The sequence below is a fragment of the Podarcis filfolensis genome, assembly GCF_964270895.1.
Source record: "Podarcis filfolensis genome assembly, chromosome: 6".
Classification (NCBI taxonomy): domain Eukaryota; kingdom Metazoa; phylum Chordata; class Lepidosauria; order Squamata; family Lacertidae; genus Podarcis; species Podarcis filfolensis.
Window position 1 is genome coordinate 41,696,974 of NC_139609.1, and position 12,254 is coordinate 41,709,227.

Sequence of the window (12,254 nt, forward strand, 5' to 3'; positions counted from 1 at the left end):
TATCTGGCCTACCTTTTGACAGTTATGAACAGATTATTAACAGAGATTGTGGCTAGATTTCTGGCTGCAAAAATCTGACCACTAATCTGACCACATAATCTGATTATGTTATTTACTTACGCCCTTTTAATAAAACTTAGACTTAGTATCCACATTGTGTATTGTGTTGTATAGCTTATTTTAGACATATTTTATATCTTCCCGACATCTTATATCACATATGTATTACAGCCTATTTTAATGTATTTAGGACATGTATTTTACATGCATGGTTCTTGGTTTTAAATTGTTGGGTCTATGACCATATAATAAAGAGGTAGATTTGAATAAAATTCTGTTGCATAGTGTGGGGAGGAAGAGAGAGATTTCTAAGTATTCCCCATTAGGTAAAAGATAGGGGAATCAAATGCAAGTCCTTTCCTGATTGAGGGTTAATCTTTTTCTAAGGTGTTGTAGCACCTTAGAGGTCATTCCTGACTGCAGTGTTTTGTATTCTCACCATGTCTGTGCTATAAAAATGCTAATTGCCTCCACGAAAACATAGAGTGTTTACAGCGTGGCTGTGTGTGCTACTGGATCAGATCCCTTTGAGGTTTGAAAAACATGTTACCTCAAGTTTATAATCTGAATGTATGACAGATAGTGTGTGGGCAGTTTATTAGTGCAAAAGACAGGGCAGTGTCATACTATAGAGCCTTCTGCTTAAGGCATGCTATTGTCTTTGCTGATAATATCGTTATACATTAAAAGTTTAAGAATCAAATGATTCACACTATGCCCTGAGGGGCACTTAGATTTAAATAAAAGAATATAATCATTTACTCTAGGTTATGGAATGCTGCTAAGAAATGTTTTGCCTCTTTAAAAGAAAAAAAGAAAGAAAAAGAAACAAGATTGGAAGTCTGATCTTTTTTAATTTCGAGTTATTCTATTTACCCCGAGTCTCATCCAGGACAAGGCTTCTTAGTGGATCCTGAGCTAAAAGGACAGTGGACAATCGAGAAGCCTGTTATGCTTTTCAAAGCCCCTTATGAGTAGAGCTGTAACAGACATTAATTCACCAGTTTTGCAATGAGCTCTCCCTGGTTTGAAGCCTTAGGCTCCCTGATAAACAAAACCCCCATTCTCCATAGCTTGTGTCCACAGAACTTGGTCTCAGCCTCAGTTGTTGTTTTTTTACTTGATACTTCTTTCGTTCCACACCATGCCTCTAATACTCATAATCTGTCAGCACCCCCATGAAGATTTGAGACAAGAAAGATGGGTGACTGGTTTATTAAACTATAACAACTATAGGATCTGCAATCAGAATAATTCAACCAAATTAACAAAAATCAGTGAAGTGTGGGAAGTGAGGTGTACTGTTAGCAGGGTTTCAACTCCCATCTCCTGAGCCAGCTGCCAGACACATGCTGTGATCACACAGCAGGGCCTGAGAAAACTCTTTCCCCCTCACTGCGCACTCCTTTGGGATATGAACCTGACATTGATACCATGGCCCTGTTGGCCAATATTCACCCGAATGCACCTAACAGGCCCACTCTGGCTCCGATAGCAAATGCAACCCACCCCCCTCCATACAGGGACAGAACAGAATTTGTTATCTACCTGTCTGGAAGCTATGCCCATCTATTATGAATGCCCTGCTTCTTAAGCTTGAATATATGTTGGATACAGGTTGCCTAGTGAGAAAGAAACTCTGAATGCTCAGATGTGCTTCCTTTTATGTTCCTTTCCATATTCCATGGCTCAGCCCTGGTGTGGAAGACAGTTCCCAGGCCTGAGTCCTGTTGAATACTAGCATACATTAAAAGCTCTGGAAAGGTTTATGGGCCGTTACCTGAATGCAAGGTGAGGCTTTCACATAAGAATATGATATAAATCAGTGATTTATAAGACATCTTTCATGATCACTTCTGGTGATCTGTTGGTGAGAATAAGTAACCTCAAAACTATTCAAACCCCAGCTCTAATTTCCAAAATAGGTTCTATGGTCTTAGTTCAGTTTTTATTGTTTTGTGTAAATGTCATTGTTTTGTTGTTGTGTATGGGAGGGTGGGAAGTTTTTGCTAGCTTTCTGAGCTATGTAAAACAGCCAGTGGTAACAGGACTGCCTTTGCTTGAATTGCAAATTCAAAAATGCATTGAAGAGCTCTGAAGATTTATCGGTTGACTGAAAAGGATAAAGACAACCAGGTGCGATGTTCTAATTCGACAGCAAGCGACATCACTGCTAGTCACAGAGGAGGAATGTTTCCATATGGCACATGCATGTCTTAAAGGAGAACAGCACTTACACAAATTAAATGTTAGTGGCAAGACCCCTTAAAATGCTTCAGATACAAGGTCTTTGCAAACACCTGTACAATTACATGTTTTAATTAGCTAGGCTTAAGTATGCCATTGTATGAGCACAGTGTGCAATATCTGCTGAGTCAATTATAACAGCATCAGTGCCAGTGTATACCTGTGTTTCCCAATCTTGGGTCTCCAGCTGTTTTTGGACTACAACTCCCATCATCCGTAGCTAGCAAGACCAGTGGTCAGGGATGATGGGAGTTGTAGTTCAAAAAACATCTGGAGACCCAAGGTTGGGAAACACAGGTATAGACACCTGGATTCAGCAAGAAGCACATTGCTGTGATTGAGTTCTGGTAACATACATATGTTACATGGGTAAGTAGTAATTTGAGATCTGAAAGATATTTCACTTCCCGCTGAAAACTTTCAAAGATAGGCATCATTCAGTAAAATACCTCTGGAGGTAAACAGCCACAAGGGTAAATTACCTATATGAATAAGAGAACAGTGAAGAGGAAAGAAAGCATATGTAGAAGCAAGAAAAGAATATACATCACAGGGCAGAAAAGCTGAATAAGGCTGGACGTATCTTTAGGGAATAGAAAGCTGGTCAATTAATTCTGCTCTGGGCTTTCCATGCAGCCTTCCAAATTTGTTGTTCAGCTTAATGACGCTTCCATTCTTTCACCATCCCATACAGTATTACAATATATTATAATTCAGAAATGCATTATTTATGCTGCTTTAAATCACACCCAGGGATCTTGTTCAATATGTTCCCTTTAAATGCTGTCATGTGTAATGAGAATATGCCTTGGCAAGGGGCCTCTTCAAATGTTACTTTTTCCATACATCCCTGTGTGTGATAAAGAATGCTTACAGGTCTCAGGTATGACATAAAGCCTTTCACAGGAGAGATCCTGTGAATATGACCCTGCAACACAGAATCTGTTTTTTTTAAAATGTGAAGATGTAGAGGTGTGCAAATCCAAAAAAGTCCCAACTCCATTGTGTTTAGAGCTTTGGAGGTGAGAATAGTATCTGAACAGAACTGCAGTTAACATTACCTTAAATTTAGAATGGGAAACCCCCAAATAAGTTTTTTTCCCCTACAGACACTGCTACTTTTATTTCATTTCTGCTTTCCTGCTTCCACTTTATATTCCTAAGGATCTCCATGCAGAGCTGGTGGAAAGGGCTTGTATAAAAAGCACAACATGGACTATGCATAATCAAAATTATACTTACATTGAACCACAGAAATGCTTATCTTAATCAGTTGACTAATGGGTTAAAATCAAAGCAAATGATTAACTAAACAGATGGCAGCCCTTATATCTGTATTCACTCTTTTCAAAGATTTTTTAATCCATTTGTTTGGTTTTAGCATTCATTTATTCTATTTTCATCTGCTTTATAAATATGTGCCACCTCCGCAGTTTACTGATCAGCCTTTCAATTGTATCAAAGCACTTTATTTCTCATTATACGGTTTTTTAAATAAATGCTGAATATGCACAAACGATATAGGAAATTCATGTAAGTTCGTAGAACTGAACATCACCGGGTTGTTGGTATGGGAAGTCTAGGCTCTGCCTGGTTCAGAGGTAGACAGCATCATGCCTTCAAGATGTTGTGGTCTAGAACTCTCCTGGTCAGTGGTCAAGAGACTATGAAAGTTGTAGTCCACAGCATCTGGAGTGTGCTGTGATGACCACGCAAGTGACTAGATAATAGGAAGCCAGCTAGAATTTAAGTGTTCCAACAGTGAGTGAGGAGTAACTGTTGTGCCACATCACACAAGCACACAGAACAAAAGGACTGTGGCAGTGCCTAACTTGTTAGATATAATGAAGATTGTTGACAAAAAGAGTTTGCAAATTAGATTTTATTTACTGCAAAACAAAATAATTGAGACAAGAATGTTTACACACATGAACGGCATGTAGAATAGCCTGATGGTGATGTTAAGCATTGTTGTGCATCCAGATGTGATTCCCCCCCCCCCTCAGAGCTTAGTGTCGCAAATGTTACTTTATTGCTCTTAGCACTCAGTAGTAACATCTGCCTCAGCATTTCCCTCCAGCATAATTTAAAAATTACTTACAGTTTCTGACTCATCATCCATGTGCCATTAGTCTTTTATAAAATGTTGTTTAAGAGCATGAGGACACAACCATTTGATAAATACTGTCTGGAAATTCAGACGAGAACTTGGTGTAATAAGGAGATGATGTGGGTGGAAAACTGTGAGGTTTTGTTGGCATCTCACCAGTTTCCTTACATGTTTGAAACTAATCAATCAACCACAGAATTTACAAGCTGGCATCTCCCAGGAGGAAAGCATGCAGGGGTCCTAGTGATTTTTATTGTATTATTTTCAAAACCATTTGTGGGGATGGGACAGGAGGAAAAATAAAATTTGGAATTATTATAATTTTCTTAGAATGATGTGTATTGTTTTATGATGCATAATGTTTTACTTTTACTGCACTTTGCTGAAGTTATTGCTGTAATTGTAGTTGTTGTTATTGTGTCCTGTCCTGGGAACCATTTGGTTGTAGGGTAATAAACAACAACAACAACAACAACAACAACAACAACAACAACAACAACAACAAATATTAAACTCTGGGCGGCTTACAACATATAAAAGAATTGTAAAACATTAGACATTAAATATTTCCTGATACAGGGTTGCCTTCACACGTCTTCTAAAAATAATAAATGTGATTATTTTTTTAAAGTGGAGTGTTGGAGGTTGTGGTTCTCAGATGTTCAAAGTTGTGGGGAACTGGTAGCATTGTTAATTTGAGTTGAAGGTATCATACATGTTACTTGGTGGATTGATGGCTAGATTTTGACCTGGGGTATCAAAAGTTCAAATCTCAGCCAAACTTGAGTGTTCCAGGATGGCTGGAATTGGGCCAGTTCTTTTCTCTCTTTCATCCTAGCTTATCATGCAGGGCTAATTGTGAAGGCATGTGGAATAATGATTGTAAAACATGTTGCGTAGTAGAAAATTTCGTAGCAGCTGCAACATTCCACATGGAAGGCCAATTGTGCTCTTGCTGGCGACCTCCATTGGGGATAGTCTGAGAGCTTGTACACATTGAAGTATTTTTCAGCTGTTAATCCACATTTTCCCTATTTGAATTAAACCAGAATAATCTAATTTGAATCGGTATATGAGGAGCAACTTTCACCTTTCCGGTTTATACCATTAGTTGTTTGCTGTTGTGTTTGTTCCCGCCTTCTAATTTATTGATTCCATTCTGCCAGTTACATACTTACAGGGCATGTAGGCAGATATGCTATACATACAACTTGCTGTTGTTCTAAAAAACCCACCCAAAAAGTGTGTGGAAGAACATAGGTGATTGTAAATTTGCTAGTACATTTTTTTGAAACATATATCAAGATACGTACTGAAGGACCTGCATCAATCCTCCTCATTTCCACTGCCCTCTGGTGTGTAGGAGCCATCAACTAAGTTGTTTAAGCAGATTGCTGCTGGTCACACTTCAGTGGTGGCGGTGGTGGTGGTGGTGTTGGGAGATAACATCTGTAACATGGATTGTGGCTTTGAAAGTTGACTTGACTGGTATGCACTAAAGCAATATTTAAAAATTCAATTCATTACAGTTAAGGAGTAGAAAAGCACACTACCAACACACACACACACACATGGTTGCAGTCTGAATAAAAATGGTTCAAAAACTTGGACTTTGATAAAACATATAGACAACAAAACAGATTAACACATCTAACTGGCCTGTAGACCTTTAGCTCTTCTACTGCTTTCATAAAATTACATGCATTTCAAAACTGCACCTCTCTCTTTTCAGGTCAGGATCGCAGCGAAGCCACTTTAATAAAAAGGTTTAAAGGCGACGGTGTTCGATACAAAGCAAAACTCATTGGGATAGACGAAGTTTCTGCGGCACGAGGCGACAAGTTATGTCAAGATTCCATGATGAAATTAAAGGTGTTGTGAAACTCTCCCCCCCTCCCCAAATATGTTATTGATCAAAGTATTACTTATTTGGACTGAGCCATTTTTATGTGAAAAGGGGATTTGAGGAGTCAAAGAGCTACCTGAAACATCACTTCCAACAATGTTCTTGCACCGATTCCCTGGTGTTTGGAGCCCTGATAGACTGCTTCATTGTCAAATTTTGTAAAGCCCTTCTTCCTATTAAAAGTCATGACATGGTCAATCAGATTTAGTCACATGGCTGTATCAATGCAAAGAAATGGAGGAAAATCCGCTTTGCTTGCCCTCAGTGACATCATCACATTGACTGTGGTGATAATGGCACGGGGAAGACCAAGCACATTTTAAAGGGGAGGGAAATACGTGAAGAGACTTTGGATTCAAAGATCCATGCCTTTTGGAGGTCATTTCTTATTTTAGATCAGGGATGGGAAACCCCTACCCTTCCTAATGTTGCTGGACTGCAGTTCTCATCATCCCAGGCTGTTTGTCATGTTGGCTGGGACTGACAGGAGTTGGAGTCCCAGAAGGGCCACGGGTTCCCCTGTTTTAGATGGTACAGAAGCAAATGTTCCCAGTAAACTTTTATGTATTCGCAACAAAATCTCTGATCTGAGAAACAACATTGTCCATGCAAATGGGGTAAGGATAAGGGACATAAAACGAAGCCACATAAACATGCAGTGGAATATGATGTACGTATTTATAGTTTATATGCCAACATTTACTACACACACATCTTGTGTTTCTACAATATTTTTGTCCAATTTTTTAAAAAGAAAAAGTTGGAAAGGGATTTTAAGTACTTGGTAATTAAGGAAGAACCCAATTTGAAAGGCTGGCTCTTTTTGTGTCTAAGCAGCATGTACCACAGCACATGCATAAGATTAAACTGTTTGTAGTTTCTTTCTCATTCATTCCTTGGTTCCATCTGCCAACAAGTGGTTTGGGAGCTTCTGACTGTTAACAAGGCTAGGCTGGCCCTTTTGTCTCCATCCCAGAGGGTCTCAATTTCCATCTCTCCTCCAAAATGTTTGATTCCTGTTAGCATAATTGAGAGACTTGCCTGTGTAATGTTGAGAGGTTACTAGAACCAAAAGAAACAGGTGGTGTCACAAATTCAGATTGCTGTTTGCTCCTGCTCTATTGGTTTTTACCATGTACTGGGATGGTATTATTTATTTGTTTTTAAATATTCATGTCCTTCTGCTGAAAATTTACCTGCAGCATATTAATTTGTTTCTACTAAAGGCAGCCTTATTTAATGGCCTACATGAAGGGCATAGAACCTGGCCACTTGCATTTGGACTCTGGGACAAGTCACCATTTGTGCCAGATTCTTTCCAAAAGCTTGCATCATTTGATATGGATGCCCTCTTGTATCAACGGGGCTATGACACCGCCCTGGAATCCCTGAGGCAAAGGCTTTGGGACATTTCACATAGCGACCTGCAATCTTGATCTCAAGTAATTTGTGGCCTGGTAGCAGAAGGAATCCGATATGGGTACGACTTTCAGATACCCTCATATCTTAGGAACCTGTCTGTACCAATCTAACGGCGTTTATTTACCATAACCAGACTAAATGTATTTCCATCGGAAGTGCTAAATAGTAGACTGAGAGACATCCCTTATCAGAATAGGCTTTGTTTATGTTCTCAGGACGTTGATTGCATGAAACATATTTTATTGCATTGTGGGCAGTACGAGCAAGCAAGGGACCAACTGATCAAACACATACAGGCGAATCTGCTGGGAAAATCTGAAGCCTCCAATATTAAATATCTTTTGGATGACAGTTCTAATGATATTACACTGGCCATGGCAAAGTTTCTCTTAGAAGTTAAAAGAAACAAGTATCATAATGCTTGAGATAAAACAAAATGGCCGCCCCGGTTCCTCTCTCTTTTGTGGTTGGCTGTCTTAATTGTATTTTGTTCTGAAATTTTTGATGAGTCTTTGGATCACAATAAAGATTTAAATTTAAAATTCCTAGGGATGCAGTGAATGCTAACTTGTGCGTACAGAACAGTTCAGAAACATGAGTAGCGGTTGCATATTATTATAGGAATATTTGTGATCTCTCACGATAAATCTCCAGAAAGCAAAAATCACTGCCCCAACAAAAAATAAACTAGCATTGTCATGTTATAATAATTTGGAATGCAAAATTTTTGTACTCAGTGGGTGAAAAATGAACATCATATTTTAGCTCCAGTTCATTCATTTTCAGCACTGTGCTCTTATAAAAAAAGTGTGCCTAGACATTCTGCTGTTGCATCCATAACCTAGGTTTAAGGCACCATTTAGCTCATCGCTTTCATATCTTGGTCTCTAACACTGATCAGAGAGTATACATTACTCTTGTTGCCTTGAGCTTGAAAATAACACAGGACTGATTGAATGTCTCAGGGTAGTTAGCACAACTGAATGGATGTGCAAACAGCCTGATTTAGGGTTGTGTGCTGGAGAGCTGCCTTCAGTTCTGGGATTAGTAATTTGTAAGCACCACATACCAGAGTCTGAAAATATTACTGCTGTGAATAGACACCAGAAATATTGATGAATTTTTAAAAAGTGTACATCCAAATAGCATGCTTTTGTCAGTTTCACATTACAAAACATTACTGAAAGTAGATACTCCAAATATATATTCGTTTCCATGGCACCAAGTACAATATATGTAGAAAATACAGCTTCCACCTGTAGAATATCCATGCAAGGACTTCTAAGTAGTAGATCTAATTTATTAAACAGAAACAAACAATAATGACATATAGAATGACTATATGTGGAAGCAAAGCATCGTAATAGTATTAGTAAATTTTGTACTCGATATCTGCAGTTCCTTTCCTTTTATTTTCTCCAAGTTTCTACCTATTCTTATCTCAGTTTAATGCCTCTTCTTCTTCCTTCCTTCACTCACCTTAGATACCCTAGTTTCTGAGACTTCTACCCAATCGCCACCCTACTCCACACAGCCGCTCGTCACACCACACTAGCTCATCAGTGCTATCACAAGTTTGACTGTTGCAAGAACAGTGTTATACAATTAAGCATAATGCTCCACCATAACTAGATACCATAAAAGGGGATCTGTAACATTTTAAATTTGATAGATGCTGAAGTAGGGCATTAAGACTAATGGATTGTATGCATACAGCAGATTAGGTGGGGATACTTTCTAAACTGTACTGCCCAAGATTGGAGATTGTGATGCCACATGCTTGAATGTGTCCTCAAGAGAAAAAATAAATCCATCTGTATGGAAAACTAGCATGTCTGCAAGAAAGCTGAGCTACAATCTTTCTTCCGGATACCTTTTTTTCATATATGTTTTTGTTTATTTACACAAGGTAGCGTTAAAGCATGTTATTTCCCCATGTGTAGCCCAAAGTTATACAGTCTGATGATTTTTTTTTTTTGCCACAAATGAGACCTGCAACAAATGGTTGCAGAAGTTACTGTTCTCTGTTCAGGATCCCATCTGCTACTGCCATGTTGTTTCTCAGAGATCCCATTTTAGCTACAATCCTGTTCATACTCTGCACCAGAAATCGCTATTGGAAAGAGTATTGATGATACTATTTATACTAGCTTTAAAAATAATGAAGTGGAACAGAAGAAGTTATACAGCTGCTTCTAGCAACAGTGTTATTTTCTAAATAATAAATGCATTTCCTAATGTGGCAAGGGATGCAAGTGGCACTGTGGGTTAAACCACAGAGCCTAGGACTTGCCGATCAGAAGGTCGGCGGTTCGAATCCCCACGACGGAGTGAGCTCCCGTTGCTCGGTGCCTGCTCCTGCCAACCTAGCAATTCAAAAGCACCTCAAAGTGCAAGTAGATAAATAGGTACCGCTCCGGCAGGAAGGTAAACAGCGTTTCCGTGCGCTGCTCTGGTTCACCAGAAGCGGCTTAGTCATGCTGGCCACATGACCCGGAAGCTGTACGCCGGCTCCCTCGTCCAATAAAGCGAGATGAGCACCGCAACCCCAGAGTTGGCCACGACTGGACCTAACGGTCGGGGTCCCTTTACCTTTACCTTAGTGTGGCAAAGAGAAAGACTGTGGGTGAGGTTTGTCTAAGGGGTTCTAATTAATGCATCAAAAATAAAACACCATATTTTGGCTTTTTGTATAAACAGTCAGAGGCCTTATTTGTTGAGGAAAAAGTGGACTAGTCTTCTGGTTGTTCTACTTCTGTGATTATATAATTCTTTATGAATCTAGAAATTAAAAAGAAAAAGAAAGCTAATATTTGTGTAAAGGCGGCGGGGGGGAAGAACTCAAATCAGAAAAGAAAGAGGCAAAGAATGTGGATACTAAGAATTTTCTACCTACTTCCCAAAATGGAAATTTCATCAGTTTCACCTACCTAGAAATAAAACATTCCTACTGTGTTCCAAGGCAGCAGAAAAAAGAAGAATGTACAGGGAAATTATCAGTACAGCAAGATTTTGATTGTGGCAAAACTACATGGTTTCACATGAAAAATGAATAACACAGTTCATAGCAGGAGGGTGTTTTGAAAATTGATATGTAAAGTGGATCTGCCTATGGAAGCCAGTGTCCAACACAGTCCTCAGTACATTTATACAGAAGTCAGTACCAATTAATTCAGTGGGCTTTACTTAATAACAAGTATCGATAAAAGAGAATATATTGCCCCAAACCAACAGAAAGCTGAAAGTGTTCAGTTCTTTAAGGAATAACACACTGCCACTGCTCACTAACGTCTGCAGACAATGGGCAGAGACAAAATGTCAAATTATTTTAAATCGGAACCATTCTGTTTTCTCCCAACAGGGAATTGTTGCTGCAACTCGTTCAAAAGGGGAACACAAGCAGAAAATATTTTTAACTATCTCATTTGGAGGAATCAAAATCTTTGATGAGAAGACAGGCGTAAGTAAAATAATGACACCAGACAACACAGTTGAATCTCTTGGTACTTGTATCCTTGAAAGCTTCCTGTGGCTGGGCAGTAATTTTTGATCAATATAAAGTCACACAAAACAGATGACATGCTTCATAAATTGCTTATTGTAGATCATGGGTAGGCAAACTAAGGCCCGGGGGCCAGATCCGGCCTAATTGCCTTCTAAATCCGGCCCACGGACTCTCCAGGAATCAGCATGTTGTTACACGAGTAGAATGTACCCTTTTATTTAAAATGCATCTCTGGATTAATTGTGGGGCTTGCCTGGTGTTTTTACATGAGTAGAATGTGCCCTTTTATTTAAAATGCATCTATGAGTTATTTGTGGGGCATAGGAATTCATTCATTTCCCCCCCAAAAAATATAGTCCGGCCCCCCACAAGGTCTGAGGAACAGCGGACTGCTCCCCTGCTGAAAAAGTTTTCTGACACCTGCTGTAGATCAAAGCAACAGCCTTCAATAACTAAGGCGTAGTTATTGTTTTGTTTGTTCGTTTGACACAGTAATTCAATGAAGCTACTTCTGTGTCTGATATGATTTTATCCACATACCTTGAAGTTGTTAAAACTAGGGCCAGGGGCTTTTGTGATAGAATACATAAGGTGATGTAGGACATATTAAGGACTCATTTCTGTCCATTTCCATGTGAAAGACAAACATTTGAACTGGTATTTTGTGTGAAACTACACATGATCTTAATTGCGGGGATGCAATTATCATGTGTATTATTGTTATTCAGATTGTGGCTGCAAGGAAGCCTAAACTGTCTCTGTCATAGGTGCCAACTCCCTGAGGCCTTGGGTGTCTGAGCACCCACAAAATTCCTCATGAAGAGGCTGGTCACCCACAAATTTCAGTGCCAGGGCCCCAGGCACCCATGGTCGCGGGACCAAGCTAGCACTCCTGGTCTATGTTATGGGGGGAGGGGAGGGTTTTGTGCTGAAAGTATGTACTAAAAGGGTAGTCCATGGTCCATGGGGTCACGAAGAGTCGGACACGACTAAACGACTAAACA

General features: G+C 39.4%; 1 protein-coding gene across 8 annotated transcripts in view; it reads left to right on the forward strand.

The window, feature by feature from the left end:
• The window catches only part of DAB1 (DAB adaptor protein 1), a 639,464-nt gene that overhangs the window by 559,737 nt on the left and 67,473 nt on the right, over window positions 1–12,254 (forward strand). For all 8 annotated transcript variants that reach the window (XM_083619364.1, XM_083619365.1, XM_083619366.1 and 5 more), the window contains 2 exons: window positions 6,150–6,289; window positions 11,107–11,205. In XM_083619364.1, the coding sequence (XP_083475490.1) occupies window positions 6,150–6,289; window positions 11,107–11,205 (239 nt within the window). The remainder of the gene's footprint in view (window positions 1–6,149; window positions 6,290–11,106; window positions 11,206–12,254) is intronic.